The sequence below is a fragment of the Arvicanthis niloticus genome, chromosome 1, assembly GCF_011762505.2.
Source record: "Arvicanthis niloticus isolate mArvNil1 chromosome 1, mArvNil1.pat.X, whole genome shotgun sequence".
NCBI classification, from domain to species: domain Eukaryota; kingdom Metazoa; phylum Chordata; class Mammalia; order Rodentia; family Muridae; genus Arvicanthis; species Arvicanthis niloticus.
Window position 1 is genome coordinate 4,353,829 of NC_047658.1, and position 24,831 is coordinate 4,378,659.

Here is a 24,831-nt window from a genome sequence, read left to right on the forward strand (position 1 = left end):
TCCCACAAACACCACTCCCAGCATCTTGCCCTTGTGGCTTATCCTCCCTCCCTCCCTCCCTCCCTCCCTCCCTACCTGTCTTCCTCCCTCCCTCCCTCCCTCTCCCCATCTCCCCTCTGTCTCCTCACACTCCTCCCTCCCAGTGCTTTCTAGTTGCTAAGCCACGCCCTCGGCTCTCTTTGTAACTTATTTGGAGATAGTAAGTTTCAGTAAATTGCAGAGGTTTGTAAATCCTGCTCAGCCTCCAGAGTAGCTTGGGTTATAAGCCTGAGTCACTAAATCGGGTTCTGTGGGTTTCCTAGCACCTCCCCCAATTTGTTATTTATTATGTGTTTGTTGACTGTTTTAGATAACTTGTTTCACAGCCTTGAGAGCAAGGACCAATCTACAGTGCCCCATCAGCCTGCATAACGCCAAGGGCAGAGGCCACCTAGGAGTGCCTGCCTTGTCCTGTTAGGCAGAGATGTCGGTAACAGGAGAGGTAGCTGTGCTTTTCTCTGGGATAGTCAAGGCAAAGGCTCATGGCATCTAGCAATGATCAATGTAATTACTGATAACTAGGTAAAATAAAACATGAACTAGCCTCCTTCAGGCCCACTCTAGACCCTCCAGGAGGTGGGGCTGTTGTCAATCAGCTCTGCAGTGGGACTTCCCTGCCAATACCATCCCAGCCCCACACCAGGCTCCCATAACTCACGTTGTAGGAATTGATATTTATCTGCCCATGACCCTCCCCCACCCCGCCAATCTTTTCAAGTGAGTGTCTCAATGTCCACTCTGGAAGATGACTGAACCACAGTCCATGTCAGGAGATGGGGCCTTCCAAACCTCCCAGGATTCTTTGCTTCACAGTGACTACACTTCCAGGACTTTGGGATGCCTCCAAACATCCTCATCCACCAGACCCCACAATGGTGATGCAAGAATGCAGAAGGCAGGCCTGCCCTGTGGTCCTCATGAAGCCTTGGGCTGCTCCCCTGCCCTTCCTAAAGCTTCTAGCAGTGACTCAGTCTCTATACCTCACCCCCACCCTTGCAACCATTCACCTTCCTCCACACCAGTGACAATGGAAGCAAAATTGTCATCCAGCAGGATCATGTCGGCAGCCTGCTTGGAGACATCAGAGCCAGCAATGCCCATGGCCACCCCAATATCAGCCTTCTTCAGAGCAGGGGAGTCATTCACACCATCGCCAGTCACAGCCACAATTGCTCCCTGGAAGGAGGAAGGGTGAGGGTGAGAACCAACTCTTCAAACCCAACCCTCCTCCCTTGGGCCCTCCTCCCTCAGACCCAGCCCTCCTCCCTCAGTCCCTCCCTCCTCAGACCATCTTCCCTCAGACCCAGTCCTCTTCTGTCAGACCCTCCTCCCTCAAACCAGGGATCCAGGCTCAGCCCTACCTCCCTCAGTCCCAGGGGTCTAGGCCTCTCTTCCCTTAGACCAGGTGGGAGCTCACCTGTCTCTGACAGCCCTCCACGATGATGAGCTTCTGCTGAGGGGAGGTTCGGGCAAAGACAATCTCAGTGTGGTTCTGTAGGATCTCGTCAATCTGTTCGGAGGTGAAGTCCTTGAGGTCGGTGCCATGAATCACACAGGCTTTGGCATCCCTGAGAAGAGCAGAAAGTGGCTAAGGCCAGAGTGAGGAGTCGGGGACATTTGATAGGCAGAAAGACAGACAGGACAGACCATGCACAAGGGAGACAGAGGAGAAGGTCTGAGGGAGGGACATGATAAGGTTAGAGAGAGCCTGAAGAATAGGCACACGGGTGCATAGAGCAGCAGGAAGAGAGATGGAGACAGGTACAAGAACGGAAAACCTGGAAGTCCAAAAAAACCAAACACAAATATACAGAGGTGTGGGGGAGCAAAGAAAAGAAATATGGGGTTTCCTTTAATCCTTGAAGAGCAAGTGTTTATAATTATTTATAATTTGAGCACTAGGCAGGGGGATACATGCCTTTAATCCCAACACTTGAGAGGTAGAGGCAAGCAGAGGTTTGAGTTCAAGACCATTCTGGTCTACATAATAGGTTCTAGGCCAGCCAGGACTACACAGTGAGACCGTGTCTCAAAAGAAATACTTATGTATAATTATTTGTAACCTGCCCCTGCCCCCAACATCATTTTGGGTGGTGCTGGGGATGGAACCCAGGGCCTTTTATTATTAGGCAAACATTCACCTCTGAGCAACACTCGCAGCCCCTCCCTGGGGGATTCTAGGCAGGGGCTCTACCACTGAGCCACGCCCCCAGCCCCTCACTAGGGGATTCTAGGCAGGGGCTCTACCACTGAGCCATGCCCCCAGCCCCTCACTGGGGGATTCTAGGCAGGGGCTCTACCACTGAGCCACGCCCCCAGCCCCTCACTGGGGGATTCTAGGCAGGGGCTCTACCACTGAGCCACACCCCCAGTCCCTCATGGAAGGATTCTAGAAAAGCACTATCTCTGAACTACATTCCTAGTCTTTAGTGTTGGGAAGCATGATCTTGCTGTGTAGCTCAGGATGGCCTCAAATTAATGATCCTCCTGTGTCCTCTTTTGAGTGCTGGGCTACACAGGTATGCAGCACCATCCCTGGTTTTACTTTATTTTGTATTTGCATTGCGTAGGGTGGTACTGAAGATGAAGCCCAGGGCCTTGTGCATTCATTCCCCACAAGCACATTCTCCTTCCCTGAACTCCATCCTCACCCTTGTAGAATGGTTTTGTTTGGTTGGTTTGGTTTGATTTTTGTGTGTGTGTGTTGTTTTTGTTTTGTTGAGAAAGGGTCTCACTGTGTCATTGTGGCTAGCCTGGAACTCACTTATGTAGGCCAGGCTAGCCTCAAACTCAAAGAGATCTGCCTACCTCTGCTTCCCTAGTGTTGGGATTAAATGTGTGAATCACTTCACTCAGTTCCTGTAGAAGAAGGACTCAGAAAGGGTAAATGACTTGCTCATGGTTACACAGCGATAAGGAGCAACTCTTCCTCTCAAAACCCCTGTGGCTGTCGCCCTTACTCTGGGAGAGTGAGGGAGCCAGGCATTGAGCAGACAGAAGGGTCCCAGAGAGGAAAGGGAGAGTTGGAGGAGTAAAATGTATGTGGTGATCACCTTGATGGGACTGCAGGACCTGGAGGAGGTGTGGTACTCACCTGGGGTTGACCTGGCTGACGGGGATGTTGAGCCGGGCAGCAATGTCCTCCACAGTCTCGTTGCCCTCAGAGATGATGCCCACGCCTTTGGCAATGGCCTTGGCAGTGATGGGGTGATCGCCGGTGACCATGATGACCTGTAAGTGTTGTGTTTTAGGGACGGCCTGGGCTCCTGCATACACCGCCTGACACCACACCCACGGGCTGCCCCAGGACCCACCTTGATGCCTGCACTTCGGCACTTCCCCACAGCATCAGGGACAGCTGCCCGGGGAGGGTCAATCATGGACATGAGACCCACGAAGCAGAGGTTGTCTGTGGTGAAGTTTACGTCATCACAATCAAAGGCAAAGCCCTTGGGGAACTGTTCCTCGGGCAGGTAGTAATGGCAGAAACCTGGTGATGGGGACAGAAGGGCTCTCAGCAATGGGATGGATTGCTGGGGTCTGGATTCTCTGCAGTCTCCCCACACAGCCAACCAGCATTTATTTCTTAGCAATAGCCTCATTCATGTGTTCATTCATTCATTCACTAATTCACACATTCATTCATTCATGGTGTATTCTGACCCCAACAGGCCCTTAGAGCTCAATGTGTTCCTGCCCCACCCATAATACACACCCAGCACACGCTCGCCCAGGCCACCAAGCTCAAGGTAGGCATTCTGGAAGGCTTCCTTCATCTCCTCATCCAGGGGCTGCTCCTTGCCCTGCAGGAGGATGGTGGCACAGCGGTCCAGAATGCGTTCAGGGGCACCCTTCATCACTAGCAGGTACCGGTTGTCATTGGGGTCCTCAGTCTCATGGATGGATAGCTGTAACAGAGCAGAATGCATGCGTAAGCCGTGCAGGGGTAGAGAGGCTGCCTGCACCCCACTAGGGAGAGCACCGTCCCAGTGCCAGGATAACAGTTGGCTAAGAGCACTGCCCGCATCTCTGCAGGCCTCTTCTGTTTCTCAAGTCTCCTGGAGTTCTCTCCTCAGTTCTTTTCTATCTTTCCACCGCCGTCCATCTCGCCACAGAGATTCCAGCTGTCCTTGGATCACATGCTTCCCCTGTCTTGTCAGGAGTCGATATTCAGCTAAACCCAAATCTAGCAGTTAGTTTGCCTCTGAAGCAGACCTAGAACTCTGCCTCCTCTCACTCTCCTCTGCTGCCCTTGCCCCCAGTCCAGCAGTCATCTACCCTCACTTGAATTTATGCATCTACTTCCACTACATCAGCCAGTCTGGACAATGTTCAACGGCACAATGGTCTAGAATCCCCCAGTGAGGGGCTGGGGGCGTGGCTCAGTGGTAGAAGAGCCTTTGCCTAGAGTCCCCCAGTGAGGGGTTGGGGGTGTGGCTCAGTGGTAGAGCCCCTGCCCAGAATCCCCCAGTGAGGGGCTGGGGGCGTGGCTCAGTGATAGAGCCCCTGCCTAGAATCCCCCAGTGAGGGGCTGGGGGCGTGGCTCAGTGGTAGAGCCCCTGCCTAGAATCCCCCAGTGAGGGGCTGGAGGTGTGGCTCAGTGGCAGAGCCCCTGCCTAGAATCCATCAAGAATAGGTAGAGGTGTGGTTCAAAGGCAAAGCACTTGCTAATATAAGGCCCTGGTTTCCATCCCTGGTCCCAACAAAAATTAAAACCTAAAAGAAACGCTAAGTCAGTCAGTGAGAAACGCTGCAGCCACACTGATAAAGAGCTCAGTAGTTTCCCAAAGGTGGTATCGGCCCAACTGTCCATCAACAGATGAACAGACCAACAAGATGTGACACTCACACAACAGAATGTATTTTTTTTTTCTCTTACAACAGCTGGGTATGATGGTTCACATCTGTAATCACTGAACTTGTGAGGCCAAGGCACAGAATCGCTATGATTTTGAGTCTTGCCAGGGCTATACAGGGAGCTCCAGGTCAGACTGGGTTATAGTGTCTCAAAAGATAGAAAAAAAAAAAAGATTAGAAAGCTAAGAGAACTTGCCCTGCAGGAGGCAAGATGTGGTGGCACATGCCTTTGTGCTCAGGAGGCAGAGGCGGGTTGATCTCTGTGAGTTCGAGGCCAGCCAGGTCTACATAGTAAGTTCCAGGACAGCCTGGTCTACATAGAAAAACCCTGTCTTGAAGGGGAGGAAAAAGTCAGGAGGAAGCTGGTGGGATGGCTCAGTGGGTAGGGCTGTTTGCAGTGTAAGCCTGCAGACCTCAGGTCAATCCCTGGATCTTCCTTCCATACAGGTAGGAGAGAACCAACTCCCTCTGACTCCACACAACCCCACCATCACGTACACACAGTAATAAACGTTTTAAAAAGAGAATGAGGCTCTGGTGGACGTGTGGATGGAGCTCGGAAAAAACGGTTTTTAAAAAGGCCAATTGTTACACAATTCCAGTTTTTCCTTTTTTGATGAAATGTCCAGAACAAGTGAATCCACAGAGACAGAAAGTAGGTTAGTGTCTGCGTGAGGCTGGGGGCAGGGTGTGCAGGCGGAGGGATGGGTGGTGTCTGAGAGTGTGCGGGGGTTTCTTTCTGAGGCAATAAAGATGATCTAAAACTGACCGGGTAGGTGGTGCCTAAGTCGGCTCTCTGTACAGGAGCCACACAAAACTGTTCCATTGAAAGGATATACATCAAGCCCGGTCTGCCTGCCTCTGCTTCCTGTCATGGTTCTCACTCCCTCAGAGTCACGGCGGGGTCTCCCCACAGCCCTCAGACCCCACAGATCTGTATGCCTTGCCCTGGTTCCCTCACCACATGGTTCAGGCAGGTTGTACTCCTTCCACAGGACCTTTGCACGTGCCGCCCCACTGTCCGAACCCCCTTTCCTTTATACTCCTCTCCTCATCCTTTGATTGTCTGCCTCCAAGGATGACTGTGTCAGAAATCAAGGGTCTCACTGTCTAACCTCACCACCCCATGGACCCCAGTACCTAAAATAAGACCAAAAGGCTCAAAAACATTTCTGGAAAATGTGTGAAAAATGTGTTAAAAATGCTACCCTTAGGCTTGAGATGGTGGCCAGGACCCACTGTCTACTGTAGGGCTCCTAGGCTCCCATTTCAACCTCTCCCAGGAACTTGCTGCTTCAGCAGCTTCCCCTCCCCCACGCTGGCTACCATTGTCCTCAATCTTCCAGATGCGAACTGAAGCACTAACTAATTATAAATCAATGTCTTGCCCCAAAGCTGTCAGGGAGTGCGACAGGGATGGCTACATCCAGGAGTTATGGAGAAACCACGTGGTCCCGGCTGCCTGTCCCAACGCTACCAGTAATGTAACTATTTCCTCCCGACAGGACCAGCGCCATCACGAAACAGAGTTCCAGAAAGGCTTTACCCATGAAATATGCAGAATGGTACAGTGATGACTAGGGCTGTGCTAATGGTGGCAGTCGCTAACGTCCCTCACAGAAGGGTAGGAAGAAGAGTCACTCGCCCGCCCACCCCACCTCCGCCTGTCTCCACAGCTGGCCGGGAGCTGGGACTCCAGTAACTCAGCATTCGTGAGTCACTGCCCACTCTGGGTAGAGCAGCTGTTTTTGAGTCACTCCACGATTCTGTAAGTAATTTCCCGCCCCTGTTCCTATAATTAACTCTAATCATCCCATTCGTTCGCCAAGCTGGACCAGGATGGATCATTTCCTTGGTCTGTTAGTGTCCTACCTATCTGGACTGATAAGTGTTTTGTTTTGTTTTGTTTTTTTAATTTATTTTTCCTGTTTTGAGATAGGGTTTCGTATAGCCCAGGCTGGCCAGGAACTTGCTGGGTACCTGAGGATAGCTCTGATGCACTTACCTCCACCTCCTCGGTGTTGGGATTACAGCCTGTACCATTTTATACCTGACTTTTTCCCTCCGTTTTAAGACAGGCTCTTATGTAGCCCAGGCTGGCCTCAAATTCACTCTATAGCTGAGGATAACCATGAACTTCTGATCCTCCTGCCTCTACCTTCCAAGTGTCAGGATCACAGATGTGCCCTAACATCCAGTTCAAATATCTATATTATTATTATTATTATTATTATTATTATTATTATTATTATTATTATTTGAGATAGGGTTTCTCTGTGTAGCCCTGGCTATCCTGAAACTTACTCTGTAGAGTGGCTTTGAACTTATAGAGATCTGCCTGCCTCTGTCTCCCAAGTGCTGGAGTTAAAAGTGTGTCACCATAGTCCAGATAAACAGACATTTCTTTATATCACGCAGCGCCCAGAACCGGAGTTCCCTCGTACCTGGTATTTGTTGGTGGAGTTGAAGGGAATCTCGGCCACTTTCTTATTTCGTTCACGCATCAGCTTTACAGACCCGGAGGACAGCTCAATACACTTAAGCAGGGCAGACTCAGAGGCATCACCGGCCACATCCCTCTGCAGCAGGAGAGAGCCAGGTCAGTCAGCAGTGCAGAGTGTGGAGGTGGAATGCAGGGTTGGGGTGGGTAGGCAGCTGCACACCCACCTTGAGAACAGGGATGTTGTCCTGCCCGCCCTTGAAGACAGCACGGTTGCAGAGCCCGGCGATGTGGGACAGGGCCACCCAGGTGTGTGAGCTCTTGTCGAAAGAGGTCCCTGTAAGGATTCACATGTGAGGCCAAGAGGCCATTGGGACAGGGTGCCGCAGTCTCTGCCCAGAGCCACCACTGACCAGACTGATCCTCGGTGGTGTCGGCCTCGTGGATCTGGTTGTCAAACCACATGTGGGCGACGGTCATACGGTTCTGAGTGAGGGTGCCGGTCTTGTCTGAGCAGATGGTGGATGTGGAGCCCAGAGTCTCCACCGCCTCCAGGTTCTTTACCAGACAGTTCTTGCGAGCCATGCGCTTGGCAGTCAGTGTCAGACACACCTGAAGGACGGGAAAGGATAGGGGAACTGCACAGATGTCCACAGCTCACCTGCCCGGCCTTGGCTCAAATCACGGGCTGCACCCAGGGCTGGGGGATGACTGTTCTATAGCAATGTTGTTGGCTCAGGGGTTGAACAATAGGCAGACTCAGATGTGGCCCCCAAACACACGGTAGAATGTTCTCGGGGGCTCAGTGATTAAGAGCACATACTATTCTTCCAGAGGACCTGAGTCTGATTCCCAGCATCAAACTAGGCAGTTCCGGGGGATCTGATACCTCTCTAACCTCACCCCCAAATAAGTAACAAATAAGTAACAATTAACATTAAGAGAATAAAGCTGGGCGGTGGTGGCACAGGCCTTTAATCCCAGCACTTGGGAGGCAGAGGCAGGCAGATTTCTGAGTTCAAGGCTAGCCTGGTCTACAGAGTGAGTTCCAGGACAGGCTACACAGAGAAACCCTGTCTCCAAAAAAAAAAAAAAAAAAAAAAAAAAACAAAAACAAAACAAAAAAAAAAAAAACAAAACAAAAAAAACAAACAAAAATAAAATAAAATAAAATTTTTTTTAAAATAAAAAGATTAGTGTCTTTAAAAAAAAAAAAAGAAAGAAAAAACAGCAGTGTCTACCACAGCAGGAAGAGTAAACTGGGGACTCAGGTGGAATATTATCTACTAATGAAAAAGAATTAAGTTATTTCTGTCTACAAGCACAGGAATGGAACTCAGTAAAACAACACTCAGTTAAAAAGAGATGGGTGCTGGAGAATAACTCAGCGGTTAAGAGCACTGACTGCTCTTCACTGAGCTCAATTCCCAGCAACCACATGGTGGCTCACAACCATCTGTAACGGGATCCGATGCCCTCATATGGGTGTGTCTGAAGAAAGCGACAGTGTACTCACAAACATAAAATAAATAAATAAATAATTCTTTAAAAAATAGAAAGAAAAAAGAACCAGATAGACAGGGTGGTGGTGGCTCACACTGGAGAGACAGAGGCGAGCAGATCTCTGTGAGTTTGAGGTCAGCCTGGTCTACAGAATGAGTTCCGGGACAGCCAGGGGTATAGAGAAACCCCTGTATGAGACTATGGTGAGACCTTGTCTCAGAACCACAAATGACATCCGCAGCTGAGGCTTTTTAGGCAAGTGTTGGTGGCCGGGGGAGGGAGGGCCATTTCCTGCAGGGGTCGGTCTGCCATCCTCCAGAGGACGGCCCCACACCTGTGCATGTACAGGCCACACCACTTGGACTCAGTGAGTTATTAAAAACAGATATGAAGTTGAAGGAGGGGTGGGGGTGGACCAGGATGGAATTATGGGAAAGAATTAGGGGTGGCTATTGTCAAAATACACATTATGCTATTCTTAAAGAATTAATAAAATACTATATTAAAAGCAAAAAACAAAGAGAGAGTGGAAAGAAACAGGGAGGGAAAGACGGAAGGGCCATGTTTAAACAAAGCACTCACTCCGTGTGTCTGGGGTGGAGATGAGTGGGTATCGGGGCTGTGGGGTGGGGCATTACTTTATTCTAAAAAATGGAACAAATGGGCTGGCGAGATGGCTCAGTGACTAAGAGTGCTTGCTGCCAAGCCTGGTGACCAGAGCCCAAGACCCACACGGTGGAAGGAGATAAAGTTGTCTGCTGACCTCCACATGGGGACCATGGTGCGCATGCACGGGCGCATGCGCAAACATACACCGCACGCCGCCATGCCCGGCCACACAAATGTATCAAAGAAAAGCTTATTTTTACTTTGCCATGAGTGGGTGCGTCCTAACTTTGTGGGTTGAATTAAAAGGCACTGGGGCAGAGGCTGGGCAGACAGCTCAGTGGTTAAGAACACTTGTTGCTTTCGCAGAGGACACAGGTTCGGTTCTCCACACCTATGTGGTGGCTCCCAACTGTCTGTAACTCCAGTTCCAGGGGATCCAGTGCTCTCCTCTGACTTCCAGGGGTATCAGGTGTTTGCGTGGTGCACATACACTCATGCCGGCAAAACACTCATACACATAAAATAAAGTGATTTTTAAAAATAAATAAATAGATAAATAAATAGCCGGTCAAGGTGGTGCACGCCTTTAATCCCAGCACTTGGGAGGCAGGTGGATCTCTGAGAGTTCGAGGCCAGGTTGTTCTACAAAGAGAGTTCCAGGATAGCCGAAGCTACACTGAGAAACCCTGTCTTGAAAAACCAAAATAAATTAAAATAAAAATAAGAAGATAAAATAACGGTGGCGAGGAGCTGGTAGATGGCTCAGTAGGGAGAGAGCTTGTCGGTCTTACAGAGCATCTGGGTTCTGTTCCTAACATCTACATGGCGATTCAACGTTTGTAAACTCCAGTTCCAGGGCATCTGACACACCCACAGACCCAGGGACCAGACCCCCATCTCCCTCCCTCAGATCTGGGGGTGACCCCCAGCTCCTCTCTGTTGGGGTTCAGCCTTACCGTGACGGTAGCCAGCAGCCCCTCTGGGACATTAGCCACAATGATGCCAATGAGGAAGATGACAGCCTCGAGCCAGGTGTATCCCAGGATGAGAGAGAGAATGAAGAAGGAGACGCCCAGGAACACAGCCACACCAGTGATGAGCTGGATAAAATGTTCGATCTCAATGGCGATGGGCGTCTTGCCTACCTCCAGGCCGGAGGCCAGGGTGGCAATGCGGCCCATGACGGTGCGGTCACCTGTGGCTACCACCACACCCCGAGCGGTGCCTGCAGGACCAAAGAGAGAGGCTCGGGTCTGCTGGGACTCAGAAGGCTTCGGGTACCCTACCTCCTGAGCCACATCTCTGGTTTTGTGGCCTTGGGGGTCCCCTCTCCTTCACCTTCCACGCAGTTGGTGGAAAAGAAGGTAATGTTCCGAGTCTCCAGAGGGTTGTCGTGTGTGCAGTCCGGGGAGCGGGTCTGGGGCTCAGATTCGCCAGTCAGGGAGGAGTTATCCACCTGCAGATGGAGCAGCAAGTTTTGTTCAGCATGAGGGCCAGGATCAGAGAGCAAGGAAACGGGTGGAGGTGGGGGTGGGGCTTGGAGTCAAGCCTGTCTTAGGAAGTTACAGAAAAAAGCAGGGAAGCCCTGTTTGGCCTGAGGCATCTGAGATATTGGAGGCAGGATGTTGAAAGAGAGTAGGCAGGAACAGGACCTCTGGCCCAGGTCAAAAATCCCTCAGAATTTATGTGGGATGGTCCTGGGCCTAGACTACCAGATCTAAAGGAAGACTAGGGCCTGGACCCCTCAGTCTGAAGGAAAAGGCCTGGGCCTGAACCCCTAGGTCTGAGGGAGGAGGCCTGGGCCTGAGCCCCTAGGTCTGAGGGAGGAAGGCAGGTCCTGGACTCCGGGGTCTGAGGGAAAAGGAGTGGGCCTGAATCCCTGGGTCTGAGGAAGGAGGCCTGGGCCTGGACCTCTGGGTCTGAGGGAGGAGGCCTGGGTCTGAACCCCTAGGTCTGAGGGAGGAGGCCTGGGCCTGAACCCCTAGGTCTGAGGGAGGAGGCCTGGGCCTGAACCCCTAGGTCTGAGGGAGGAAGGCAGGTCCTGGACCCCTAGGTCTGAGGGAGGAGGCCTGGGCCTGAGCCCCTAGATCTGAGGGAAGAAGGCAGGTCCTGGACTCTGGGGTCTGAGGGAAAAGGAGTGGGCCTGAATCCCTGGGTCTGAGGGAGTGAGGTTGGTGCCTAGAACTCTGGGTCTGTCTATAGGAGACATTCAGGGATTTTTTTTTCCCTCCTTATTCTTCAGAGAAGAAAAGCAGAGCTGGAACCAGAGGCATTGCCTCACCTTGCAGCCGTGGGCCGAGATGATGCGCAGGTCAGCTGGCACCCGGTCGCCACCCTTGATCTCTACCAGGTCCCCAACCACCACCTCCTCCGCGTTCACCTGCATCTTCTCACCTTCCCGGATCACAAGGGCTTGCTGTGTGTGGGACACAGAACAGTCACCTCTCAAACTCCCTCTGCCTAGGAGGGAGTCCCTGGCACAGCCCACCTGGCCACTTCCTTCTGTCCCTTTGTCGAGCCTTCTTTACCTGGGGAACCATGTTCTTGAAGGACTCCATGATCTTAGAGCTCTTGGCTTCTTGGTAGTAGGAGAAGCAGCCTGTGATGATCACCACAGCAGCCAGCACTATGCCCAGGTACAGCTGTGGGGACATGCCGGGACAGGGCGTTACAGCGGCCATACACACTCCCCACCTGCCTCCATCCGGGGATCACTGGAGTCTGCGAGGGAGCTTTGTGAATAGGTCTGTGTCCTTGTTCTGTGTGCGTCTATCTGCCTGCTTGTATCCCTGAAGGCCTCGCCTTGCATTCATAAGAATGTGTGTTTGAGTGTATTTGTTAGCCTGTCTTCTTGTGTTTATTTGTATTTTAATTAATTTATTTATATGCTTACTTATTTTGAGATAGGGTTTCTCTGGGCAATCCTGGCTGTTCTGGAACTCACTAAACCAGGACAATCTTGAACCCACAGAGATCTGTCTGCCTCTGCCTCCCAAGTGCTGGGATTAAAGGCAGGTGCCACCACCACAGGGCTCTGATCTTAAACTTTTGATCCTCCTGGGTTAGCCTCCCTGACACAGCGAGTGACCCTGGCCTGGCAGGTGTGCACCATGCTTGGCTCTGTGGATCCTGTGTTTGTCCCGACTGCACCTGTGTGTGTGTGTGTGTGACTGTATCTGTATGAGGTGAGTGTCAGAACCTGTATCCTCCTTTTGTGGCTCTCCAGGCTCACTCCTTGTGTACACATGAAGATGTCTGTGTGGTTGTGTGAGGATCCGTGTCCACAGATGTGAGGATTGCCAGCCTTGTCTCACACACATCTGTCTCCTCTGAGAACAGATGATCACTTTCTCTCGTCATTTGTCAGGCTGTGGCCATCTGGTGGCACCTGTCGCCAAGGCTGCTGAGGTCAGAGAGCCTTAGACCTGAACTCTAACCTACTCTCTTTTAGTCAGGGTCTCATGTAGCTCAGTCAACCTTAAACTCTGATCCTCCTGCCTCAGCCTCCCCAGTGCTTGCACGACTGGCTTACACCACCAAGCCCAGGCAGTCTTGTGTGGTGCTGGGCAGCAAAGCCATGCTTGGTAAGCGCTCTAGCATGTAAATGACAGTCTTTCTTTTTTGATGATTAAAAATCAGGTGTACATGCATTCTTTTGTGTAAACGAGGTTGTGTGTGTGTGTGCATGTTCATGTGTGCACGCACCGTGGCACACTGGTGGAAGTCAGATGATACTTGGTATCAGTCTTCCTGTCCACTTTGTTTGAGAGAGGGCCTTTTGGTTTTGTTTCTCTAAAGATCTATTTATACATGTGTATGAGTGTTTTGCCTACATAGACATTTGCACATCATGGCACCTGGTGCCATAGAGTCCAGAAGGGGGCACTGGACCTAATCCCTGGTCATGGACAGATGGATGGTTATGGATGGTGGCGAGCGACCATGTGGGTCTTGGAACTGAGCCCAGGTCCTCTGATAGGCAAGTCACTGAGCCATCTCTCTCTCTCTGTCTCTCTCGATCTCTCTCTCTCTCTCTCTCTCTCTCTCTCTCTGTCAGGCTGACCTGTGAGCTTCCAAGAATTCTCCTATCTTTTCGAGTCTTCCCACAGAAGCCCTGGTATTACAGGTACAGGCCAGCATGTCTCCTTTTGCACAGGTGCTGGGGATTTAAGCGCAGGTCCTCCTGGTTGTACAGCAAGTGCCTTATTGATTAAGCCATTTCCCTAGCTGTCATTTTTTGAGATTGCATTCTGCTATGTAGCCTAGGCTGGACTCGAACGAACTCATGATCTTCCTGCCTCAGTTCCCTCTGTGAGGGGATAAAAGTTGCATGCCACCACACATCCTCTATGAATGCAGAGAACTGAGCCTAGGTTCTCATGAAAGCTTGAGAAGACACTCAGCTGTCTTGAGCTGCAGGGAGCTGAAGTTTCTTTATTTTTGACCTTGTTTTCTCAAAGGCAATTGTGACAGTTGGATGGTGGGAGGTGGGAGTCTAGGCAGAGCCCTGTGGCTGTGGGTGTGTTCCTCAATGTGTGGGGCTTTACACAGACAGGCCAGGGCAGTGGGGCACACTCACATTGTCACCGGAAGGGTCATCCTCAGTCCCTGCCTGGATGCCATAGGCCAGGAAGCAAAGGATTGCCCCGATCCACAGCAGGATAGAGAAGCCACCAAATAGCTGTCGGCAGAACTTGACCCATTCTGGGGTGGTGGGCGGAGGTGTGAGGGCGTTAGGCCCATCCCTGGCTAGGATCTCCTGGGCTTTACTGTGTGTCAGACCCTGTAGAAGACATGGAGCTCATATAGAAATCTTCCCTGAGAAGCCCTGGCACCCTAAATCAAAACCAGCACCCACAAGTACCCAGAACCCTCATCCCTCAGACCCAGCCCCCAACGTCAGCCCTGGTTCTGCCCATCCTCACCTGTACGCAGTCCGTATTGTATTTCCGGCAGACCTCTTCTACTGACATCTTGTGCTCTGTCTAAAGAATGGTTCGGGGGAGATTGTGAGACACAGATTCTCCGGGCAGGCGGGACCATTCTGGGATGGCACTAGCAAGGGGTGGCACTTACCATAGCCACTTCCTTCTTGAGGTCATCCAGGTCCCGGCGCTCTTTGGCCTTGCTCTTCTTGGGCGAGCTCTTGTCATCTTTTTTGTCCTGCGAGGTGGCGACACGGTAGCTGTCAGAACCACCAGACTGCGGGCGAGAAGGGGTTCCAGAGCGACACCGGCCCTGCGTGCCCCGGCTCTCATCCTGGCCTGGCCTCTGTATCTCTATGTTATCTCTATGTCTCTGTCTCTGTCTCTGTCTCTCTCTCTCTCTCTTTTTTTTTTTTTGGTTTTTTTTTTGAGACAGGGTTTCTCTGTGTAGTCCTGGCTATCCTGGAACTCTGTAGACCAGGCTGGCCTCGAACTCAGAAATCCGCCTGCCTCTGCCTCCCAAGTGCTGGGATTAAAGGCATGCGCCAGCACCGCCCAGCATCTCTATGTCTCTCAAGGCCTTACTGAGTCTGGTTCCAGGTATCTCTGGGGCTCAGGGTCCCTGTCTGTCTCTCTTTCCTCATGTCTATGAGTCTCTCCCCTTTGTTTTCAAAAAACATTTATTGATTGATTTTGTGTGTGTGTGTATATGTGTGTGTTTGTGCATGCACACACTATAGTGTATGTGTGGAGGTAGAGAACAGCCTTTCACTGTGTGCTTGGGTCAAACACAGGTCATCAGGCTAGGAAGGAAACCCCTTTGCTCACTGAGCCTACTCTCTGGTTCATGTATATTATTATTATTATTATTATTATTATTATTATTATTATTATTATTATTATAGGAAATGGGCTCTTAGTTTTTAGCCAACTGTCTTCCAGAAATCACTATGGATCCCCGATGAGAACTCGACAATCCTCCTGCTTCAACCTCCCAAGTGCTAGGATTATGGCCATGAGTTACCACACCTGGCTTTCGTGTGTGTGTGTGTGTGTGTGTGTGTGTGTGTGTGTGTGTATCACCTTTGAGACAAATTACCATATAGTCTACGCTAACCTTGATCTCCCTACGTAGTCAAGGCTAAAACTTGAATTGCTGATGCTCCTGCCTCCACTTCTGCAGGGCTGGGATTACAGGCCTGCATTGCCATGCACTGTTTACGCAGTGCTAGCGACTGACTGACAGAACCCAGAGCTCTGTGTAAGGCAGGCAGGGACGCTACCCACTGAGCAGCCCTCCCAACATTCTGTGTATCTTCTCTCCTTGGGCCTCTTGAACTTCCCTGATTTTGTGGCTAACTCTCTTCTCTTTTGCCCCATCTCTCCAGGTCTGTATTTCTTATTTGCCAGCTGGTCTCTGTCTCTCTTTCCCTCCGCACCTCGCCTAGGTCCTGGCTCATCTAGGCAGCTCCTTTCCATTATTTCTCCTCTCCTTTGATGCTGTCTCCTCTCTGTCTCTATGACGCTGACTCATCTCTCTTTAGTCCCTGGCTCTCCCTGTCCCTGAGCCTCTGGGGTCCTCTCTTTCCCAGAGTCTTCTGGGATTGCAGATCCTCTCTGAGGGCCTGTGTTGTCTGTTGTCTTGCTCTGTCTGGGCATTGCCGTTGCCGTTGTCATCTCTGGAGGGTATTTCCTGAGGTCACTGTTCTCACCTGTGTTCCCCTCTTCTCTGGGTTGTTTCTCTCATTCTAGATCTTTCTGTCACTCTCTCTCTCTGCTGCTATCTCGTTCTGGGGTCTTTCTCTCTCCCCTCCTTTATGCTTTATGTATCTTTGTCTCACTCTAGAGTTTTCTCTTGTTCTAAGACTATCTGTCTGTCTGTCTGTCTTTCTATTTATCTATCTGTCAATCTTCTATCTTCTATCTATCATCTATCTATCTATCTATCTATCTATCTATCTATCTATCTATCTCTAGTAGCTGTCTCGCCATGTAGAACAAGCTAGAATCAAGTTCCTGATGTTTTTTTCTTCTGCCTCTTAAATGTGTTGCTGCCAGGCATGAGTAGGACGTCCAGCTCTGTGTCTGTGTCTGTGTGTCTGTCTCTCCCTGTTCTACTTATTTCTCTCTCTTCTTGCCTCTGGTACCCGTCTTTCCAGCACAAGGTCTCCATGGAGGTCACTGCCTGTCTTCCCAGCATAGCTCTTTGTTTGACCTGTCTCCTGCACTGTGGATGCCTCAAAGGACTGCGAAGATCTTGGGAGACTCCCCTCCCCCCTACACACACAAGCAAGGCAAATCACAAACGGAAAAGGGCACTCCAGATGACAGCTGGACGAAGGCTCTCCGGTGGGAGGCAGTGTGCCACCTATAAGTAGTCATTCCCAAGGGACTTCATGGGCAAGATGTGAGCCTGACTTCTCTTCTGCAGACAGCTGTGTACTGCAGACAGTCTCCAACAGGGGATGGGCATGCTCTGCCCTCGAGGAACAAGCAGGAAGTGGGAGGGGATAGATTTGTGGTATGGAAGAGCAAGAAAAAAAGCCTTAGGCCTGGACTGAGTTCTCATTTGGTGGCCTGGGCAGACAGGGACCATGGTGTCCGAGGCTGGCAGGAGGGTAGGCAGAGGCCGAATGCTGACAGAGGGATGCTGACAGAGCCTGTAGGCCCAGGCCAAGCTGGGATCGGAGGCTCAGTGCAGCTCAGTGCTAATCTCCTTGTGACCTTGCAGCAGCCAGACCTGCCGGCTGTCAGCCCCAGACCCAGGGCTGGCTTCGGAGTCTCGGGAAGGACTGTAGCCCTGGAAGCCTGGGAATGCCAAGGAGGAGTGCACTGGGGAGCTGGGAGCTTGGCCCCAGGCCAGCCCTGCAGCAGTACGGCTCTCAGACAAAGAGGCACAGGGACTTGGGGACAAGAGGCTGATCCCCCATCCTGAACTACAGGGGTGGAGTGTCAGCCCCTGCAGATGAGGCAGACATGTGGAGAGGTGTGAAGGCAGCCAGTCTTGAGGTCAGGGGGAGAAGTGAGCAGAAGAGGCAGGGTGAGAGAGACAGGGTCTGACAGGAATGAGGGAATTGGCTGCCCTATCCCTGAATCACTGGGAGCTGCAGTGTGGGTCTCTATGAGAAATAGTGGGCTGGACTTCTGACCCTGACACAGAAGGTCTGGGGCCTAGACTCCTAGGTGTGTGAGGGAGGAGGCTGGGCCTGGCCTCCTGAGTCTGAGGGAATGGGTTGAAGGCCGGAACCCTCATATCTGAGAAGGGAAGCCTCATATCTGATGAGAAGACAGTAGCACCCATGTCCCTGGGGACCAAGCCTTAGCTCCTTCTTGCCCTTGCCATGAACAACTGCCCCCTAGGGGTGGCTTTGGTCTGTTGGCATGAGGAACTGAGGCTTTCCCAGGGAAGACAGGAAGCTCAGATGGGCACACTGCAGGGTGGGAGCACCTCTAGGGGTGGGGGCTCTGCCTGCCTCATTGCAGCCTGCGTCTGCAGCTCCTGGCCATTTTCTGTGCCATGCTGTCCATCTGCCTCCCTGACACCTGCATGGCTCATGCAGCCTCTGCACCTCCCCACCCCCATCTCGGGGTTTCTGCAACTGTCTTTTCTAAACACCCCTACCTTGACCTCCTCCTCTGACCTCGGCCTCTTCTTTCCATCACTCAGGTGTATTTTGTTTGTTTGTTTGTTTGTTTTCTGGACAGAAGCGCCTTTCTTTCGGTTTTTTGTTTTGTCTCTGTGTCTTTCCACGTCTGTCTCCCATCCCAGTCTCTGTCTCGATGTCTTTTCCCCTTCTTTGGTTTTCCAGTGTCTCTTTCTGTTTCTGCCTTGTCTGTCTCCCCCACATCTAAATTATTTCCTTTCTGCCCCATCCCCATTTCTCTAAGGCCTCCCTTTCCCAAAGCACTGTGCCCTCTCTTCTCCCCCACCAAACATTTGTATCCCCCACCTTCATCCCACTTACCTGAAAGCCATCAGTGACTCTCACCTCCCCCTTTCTCCCCTAGCCCTCCCCCATCTAGTTCTCCCTCCCATCCCCCCTCACCCACCCCAACCCACAGATCTGCAGCTCCATCCCCCATCTTCATCCGTAGGCCCTTCATCCGCCATCTTTCTCCCCATCGTTCATGTTCCCTTTGGCTTCCCATTCTGACCCCTTTCTCTTTATGGGGGGGGGGGCTGGAGTCCCCAATCCATCCACTTCCTTCCCTGACAGCCCTCCCCAAGTCCCACCCCAGACACACAAGGAGGAATCCAGGGCTGCAGCAGGGGTCAAGTGGTCGGTCAAGGAAGGAGGCTGCATCTGCTGGAGAGATGCACAGACAGAGAAGGACACACGGACACGGAGGCAAGGACATAGCAGGCATGCAGGCTCCCCCCACCCCACCCCTACAAGGCTGTACTAGCACACCCTCAGCCAGGCACTTGTCTGTCAGCCATCTATTGCTCCTCCCCCTCTTCCCAGCCCTCATGTCTCTACCCCCACCCCCCAGATTAGGGGCTGTGAAAACTCTGCAGCCCCAGGTCGGTCACTGCAGGTCACCCTTATCCAGGTCTGGAAGGAGAAAGAGAGGTCATCTTATGTCTATCCCATAACCTGTGTCTGTCTCCATTGGACCAGGGGAGGGGATGGGGTCTTGGTGCCCACTAAACACACTACCACAGCTCTCAGACACACCCAGACAGGTTGCGGGCTTTTAGATGGGGGGGGGCACAGATGGCTGCAGACCCCGCTGTTAGGGCTGCATGAAGCCAGAAGCACGCGCACGCGCATTCGCCCTCAAGCAATTGCACTCATGCCGCCACACTCACGCAAGGGGCACACGAGCAACCGCACAAGGTCAAACCGAGATGCTAAGGGCCAGCCCTCCGCCCCCGTGGACAAAGCCACCAACATGCGCCACAGACCTCCCCTTCGACTCAGTAGCCCACTCTCCCAGCCACACGAACTGGTGAGGTCAGCCGGCTCCCGGGTCCCCGCAGACTGGGCTCCAGGGCTCAGGAGGGCAGGAGCCCTCCAACTCCCTCACACAACCAAAGTCACTGGACCCACAATGTCACACACACAGCGTCCAGCCGACCCCTGCACCTACCCCCATCTTGGCGGCTCCGCGGGAAGAGCGGCGGACAGGCTGATGAGCGGTGGCCGCAGGACGGGCTCAGGCGCGGGCTCGGGCTGGGGGCCTCTGCAGCGCCCGCGCCGCGGTGGGAGCGTGCGTCTGTCGGTCCTTGGGTCCCACCGCACAGAGGCTGCGGCGGCCGGGGCCTCCGCCTCCTCATATGCCCGCGCCCGCGGGGGGAGGCGGCTCCGGCCAATCAGGAGCAGCACTGAGCAGACGGACAGCTTGAGGCCCGGCCCCCAGTACTGCAGCTGTACTCCCCCTTCCCCCTCACCGCTCCAACCTTGTTTCTGCAAAGTGGCAGTGCCACCAAGAAGCTGAGCACAGTGGGGGGTGGGGATCCCGGACACCCCCAGGGTGGGGACCCAGAGCCCCCCCCCACCAATATAAGGAGGGACCTTAGGGACCGAGGCTTTGAGGGTAGAAGCACCCTGGAATCTGCCTCCTAGGAGTGGGGTGGATACAGGGTGGGAGGAAAGACCCAGTGAGCCGCAGGATGCAGGGCTCCAGAGACCACCATCTTGCAGTTGGTAGAGGGGACCACAGCAGTCTGTGTTTGACACTGTTCAGGAAGATAGTGCGTGATGGGGAGACTGGTGGAGGGGTGCTGCGGAGGTGGGAGGGGGTCCTAGGATCCTCTGCACTGTGTCCCCATGACTGAACTACCTAAGACATACCACACACACACACACACACACACACACACACACACACACGGCACAAAGGAGACACAACAAAGCCAGAAGAACACACCAGGGGGCCCTGGAAATGCCCCTACCACAGTTTGGTGCCACTGTCACCTCCACATACACCATCAAAGGCTCTGAACGGCATCCCAGTCACACACACACACACACACACACACACACACACACACACACACACACCACGATCCTTCAACCAGAGGCTCAAACACCAGCAGAAGGGGAATTCATGAAGATCTCACACCCATCACATCACAACAGAACACCAGTCAGGATGAGGAAGTGCTGTGGAGAGACCACGCCCCAGAACACCACCTCACAGACTCCCATCACACACTGCACCACAACTGACCTTGCACCATCTCACACAGAGAGCCAAGAGATTGCTTCACTTAGCACCATTGCACAAGCACAGAACCCACGCTTCCTCCAGACACCCACAGAGACCTCTGTGACCACTGGTGCACAAGCATGCCATCAAACACACTTGCACATACCCGAGGCGTGTCAGGGCACGAGAAAAGGCTCATGGTACAAACAGGGCAAATGACTGCTGTGAATGACAGGCAAAAATGTGCACAGACTCACACACAACAGTCATTCAGAATAAGCCACGGGACGCCATCTCACACATCCCACATCTCTGCACTGTCATGTATGAGTTTGTTGCACCTCCAAACATATCCCAACATCCCTACCCACACACCACACCCACATCCCCGCGTGTGTGTAAAAGGCTGCGCTTGGCTTGTGCCCTGCCTCCCGCTCTTCCATGCTCCCAGGCCTCCCTCACACACATAGCACCCATTAACCTCCATACCAGAGCCTGAGGAGTCAGAGTCTCCCGTGCCCACCCCGACACCACTTTGCTCATGGGAACATTTCAGACTCTCCCTGGGGATGCTGGTAGAAGACAGGGGTCGGGAAAGAGGACTCTGGCCAGGAGCAGGGAGCTGGGTGTGCAGGGCTAGGTTTTGGTGCATGTTAAGATTAAGAATCTAATGGCCATGGTGGAACACTCAAGAAAGCACAAACTGGCAGATCTTTATGAGTTCGAAGCCAGCCAGGTCTGCACAGCAAGCACCAAGACAACCAGGAAATACATAGTGAGACTTTGCTTAAAAAGGGGTTTGGAATTAAGATGATCCTGACTTCAAGGGGACATGGGAAAGAAGGGGCAGAGACACAGAGCGGTGGCCTTGGGCAGGAATAAAGATAGTACCAATTGGAAGGAGGAAGGGGGCTTCCCCCAGCACCTAGAGCTTCATCTCAATCCTGTTCTCTGGTCCGTTTCCATTCCTCCTGCTGTCCCTTGTTGCTATGGTAACAGGGAGGCTGACTCTGCAGCAAAGGAGGTTGGGCAGATCAGGCTTGTTGCCATGGAGACTAGGAAAGGAGGGGGAGCCCCACCTTTGAGCTCAGGTGCATGGCACTCAGACACCCCTTCCTCAAGTCTGTTCCTTACCCATGGATGGAGAGATTTTACCAACATTTATTCATTTATCCTTTTCTTCTCTCAAGACATAATAAGCCTGAAGGTCTGTGCCTGGTCCACAGAGGACAGGTTAGAGATGCAGGTTAGGCTGGGGGGCTGGGGTGGAGGGTCGTAGATCTCAGGAGATACATGCTCCTCCTGCCTTCCAACTGGATTGGAGGTCCCACCCCAGACACAGGCTCAGGTTCCTTCATGTAATTCTTTCTTAGACACCAGGCTGGCTAGACTGATGACTGGTGCATCATGCTCCCAGTGCGAGGCGCTGCAGAAGTGGGGGTGGGGTGGGGAGAGAAGACTTTGGAAGGTCATAGGGATGGAGGAGGGCGGAAGAGCTCGGTGAGAGGAGGAAGGAGAGAAGAGATATGGACAGGAGCTACCCCAGATAGAGAGAGAATTAGCATGACAGAGGATTTGCAAAGGCAGAGATGAAAACCCAGAGAGACTGTAGCATGCATGTTCAGTGAGGGGGACAGAGACACGTTGGCATCTTAGAGAGCTGGGCAGAGGACAGGTTTGCCATACGTACAGAGAAAGAGAAGAAATGTGGTGCGTTCAAAAATAGAGAAGAGCACAAAGAGAGAGTGTAAACAGAAAAATCCGCAATGAAAGCCATTTCAACTGCATCCAGCCCCAGGACAGGGTGATTAATCAGTCTCTTTGAGATATGGAGACAGCAAATGCAGATGCTGGGGCTGGCCTGGGATGACACACATAGCAAAAGTATGAGATACAGAAACGGCCAAGTGGAGACCGAGGACACCGCACAAAGCAGCCTGACACGGGGAGTGGGGAGAGGGGGGACTTGGGGCGTGTCCTTCTGCTGGGGGACCACAGAAGGCTGACCAAACCCTGGGTTTCTGTGCGCCAGGCAGGCAGACAGGCAGCGGGGTGCTGAACGGACAGCTCCCGAGTCCTTGTAAAGCGGGCGGCTTTGCCAGCTGCCGGTTCTTAATCTGGTCTTCATCTTTAGGGCCCCCTCGGGTCTTCCTTTAGCTTTCTATGACTTCCTGTCTGTCACCTTAACTCCATGTGCCCTTTCCCTTCCCTGTTTCATTTGAGTTCCGCCCCCAGGAATGTGTCCCCTTCTGCAATCTCTTCGCCCCTCTTCGCCTCTCTGCCCGCCCTCTTCTCACCTCTCACTCTCTCCAGCCCTCACCCATTCTGTCTGCATCAAGATCTTTTTCCTTTTCTCTACCCGTCTGCTTCTTCCCACCCCCGCTGCATCTCTCTCCTTTTTCTGCTCGGCCTCGTTCTGGCTCCGGCTGTGTGACCTTCAGTTGTCCTTTCTCCACAGAAACCTCCAGAGTGGTGAGGAAGGCGGGGACAGAAGGCAGACCCACCCTTCTCTCTGCTCAACCGGCCCTCAGTCCCCTTCCCTCCCCTCCTTCCCCCTTCCTCACTTGAGGGCTAGAGATATGACTTCAAGGGCTAGTCACTCTCGAAGGTGACTTCACAAGAATCACACCCGCGACCCCCAAGTTGTCAATTCACTATCCCAGTCCCACATGGCCACTATAGGTGCCACCTCAAGCTTCAACAGGAACAATTTCCAGGCTCTCCCATCCCCCAGCCCCATCTGGTTTTATTCTTTTGAGTCTTCCCTCCCAGTTACTCCGCCTTTCCAGATCCTGCATTTCTCCATCTGTCTCAGGGTCTCTGTCGCAGCCTCCTTCTGTCCTGAGAGAAGGTCAACGGAGAGGGGGCGGCTGCTGAGACCTGAACTGACCTGCATGCAGCAGGCATTGCGCAAGGTGGCGAGTGTGCAAATCTCTTGCTATTCTGCGCAGACTCCCAGAGTCTAAAACCACCCGTTGACCTCCCACCCCCAGAAAATAAAACCCAGGGATTCCCAGTTTTGGGGTTTTGTTCTTTTTTTATTCCAACAGGGACTGAGATGTGGCAGGGGGAGGTATAGGGGCCCAAGAGACCCTCTCCCTGGGGGCGTCTCATAGAAATTCTGAGGTTTCTCCCCCCAAAAAAGAGAGAAAGAGAAGAGGGGGCACCAGGGGACACCCACATGTCCAGAGGCCCTCCCCACCTCCAGAAGTGTGGAGAGCTGTGTCAAGTCTTGGGGCATCTGGGCAGTCCCAGGTTAGGATCCTCCCCGCGGACCGCTTTCCAACTCCGGGAGCGGCCCCCACAGTCCGCGGCCCTTAGAGTCCTCGGTCTCTGCGCTCTTCCCGCCCGTGGGGCGGGATGAAATGTGGGCGTCCACGACACCCTCGCTCGAGTCCACTAGGAGGCGCAGGCCTGCTCCGGAGCCGGGCTCGGACTTCACCAAGAACTGAAGGCAAAATCGTGGCGTCCTGTCCGCCTGAGGCGCATTGCGTCCCTGCAGTCAGTCGGGGCGCACGCCGGGCCCCGTCCACAGTCATTCGTGCTCGGTCAGCTCTCGGGGTCCGCTGGGGCCTGGCCGTGGCCGAGGCGGGCTGGTGGCTTCGGCTGGGGTACCCAGGCCACGCGGGGGCGCCCCGGCCCCCGAAGCTCGCAGCGCCTGAATGCGCCTGCACTCCTGGCAGACGCGCACGTGCGTGCAGGGCGTGGGAACCTGGGGCCGGGGTCCCCCAGGAGGCCCGGGGTCGTCCAGGAGGCGCTGCGGACCCCCGTGCGCGCCCGCGTCCCCGCCCGCGCCGGCCGAGTAGAGCTTGCCGTTGCTGAGTCGCATCTCGCGGACTGCGCGCAGCGACAGCAGGGCCCGGCTCGGGCCGCCAGGGCGCCGGCGCCGGCGGGAACGCGAGGTCTTTCGGCAAGACACGGCGTGGCGCAGCTCCTGCAGCATCTCCTGGCACACCGAAACCTGGGGGCGGCAGGACGGTCACTTCGAGGCCCGCCGCGTCCTCCCTTCCCGCCCCCACCTCCTTTCTGCACCTTCTGCGCCTCTCCCCTCCACTTCCCACTCCTCGACCCCTCCCAATTTTGTTCCTTCAGTCAAGGCTTTCGTTTCCTGTGCCCCACCATCTATCTCTCCCTCTCCCCCCCCCCCCTCCCTTCCTTCCATCTTGGGTCTGTCCCTGAATCTGCCTTTTACTTTTTGACTCTTGTCTTTCCAAACAATATATTCTGACTGCCCATAACCACTCCACAAACCATTTCTGCCCCACACTATTACAAGGCATATTTACTGAGTGCCAGGCACCC

The 24,831-nt window shown here is 53.1% G+C and overlaps 2 protein-coding genes across 5 annotated transcripts in view; both read right to left on the reverse strand.

Annotated features, from left to right (window-relative positions):
* Positions 1–19,619, reverse strand: part of Atp1a3 (ATPase Na+/K+ transporting subunit alpha 3) — a 28,078-nt gene extending 8,459 nt beyond the window's left edge. The window contains exons 1-16 of one of the 2 annotated variants that reach the window (XM_034500834.2): positions 19,468–19,619; positions 14,525–14,611; positions 14,374–14,433; positions 14,028–14,231; positions 11,977–12,090; positions 11,730–11,864; positions 10,787–10,904; positions 10,405–10,673; positions 7,750–7,948; positions 7,564–7,673; positions 7,341–7,475; positions 3,755–3,947; positions 3,354–3,529; positions 3,134–3,270; positions 1,457–1,607; positions 1,047–1,215 (exon numbers count right to left, since the gene is read on the reverse strand). In XM_034500834.2, the coding sequence (XP_034356725.1) occupies positions 1,047–1,215; positions 1,457–1,607; positions 3,134–3,270; positions 3,354–3,529; positions 3,755–3,947; positions 7,341–7,475; positions 7,564–7,673; positions 7,750–7,948; positions 10,405–10,673; positions 10,787–10,904; positions 11,730–11,864; positions 11,977–12,090; positions 14,028–14,231; positions 14,374–14,433; positions 14,525–14,611; positions 19,468–19,473 (2,263 nt within the window). In that variant the 5' untranslated portion in view covers positions 19,474–19,619. Of the gene's footprint in view, positions 1–1,046; positions 1,216–1,456; positions 1,608–3,133; positions 3,271–3,353; positions 3,530–3,754; positions 3,948–7,340; positions 7,476–7,563; positions 7,674–7,749; positions 7,949–10,404; positions 10,674–10,786; positions 10,905–11,729; positions 11,865–11,976; positions 12,091–14,027; positions 14,232–14,373; positions 14,434–14,524; positions 14,651–19,467 lie in introns of both variants that reach the window. The other variant, XM_034500829.2, reaches the window with a different exon arrangement.
* Positions 19,620–23,546: 3,927 nt separating this feature from the next.
* Positions 23,547–24,831, reverse strand: part of Grik5 (glutamate ionotropic receptor kainate type subunit 5) — a 63,131-nt gene continuing 61,846 nt past the window's right edge. For all 3 annotated transcript variants that reach the window (XM_034517070.2, XM_076929745.1, XM_076929741.1), the window contains one exon: positions 23,547–24,490. In XM_034517070.2, coding sequence (XP_034372961.1) covers positions 24,065–24,490 — 426 coding nt within the window. In that variant the 3' untranslated portion in view covers positions 23,547–24,064. The remainder of the gene's footprint in view (positions 24,491–24,831) is intronic.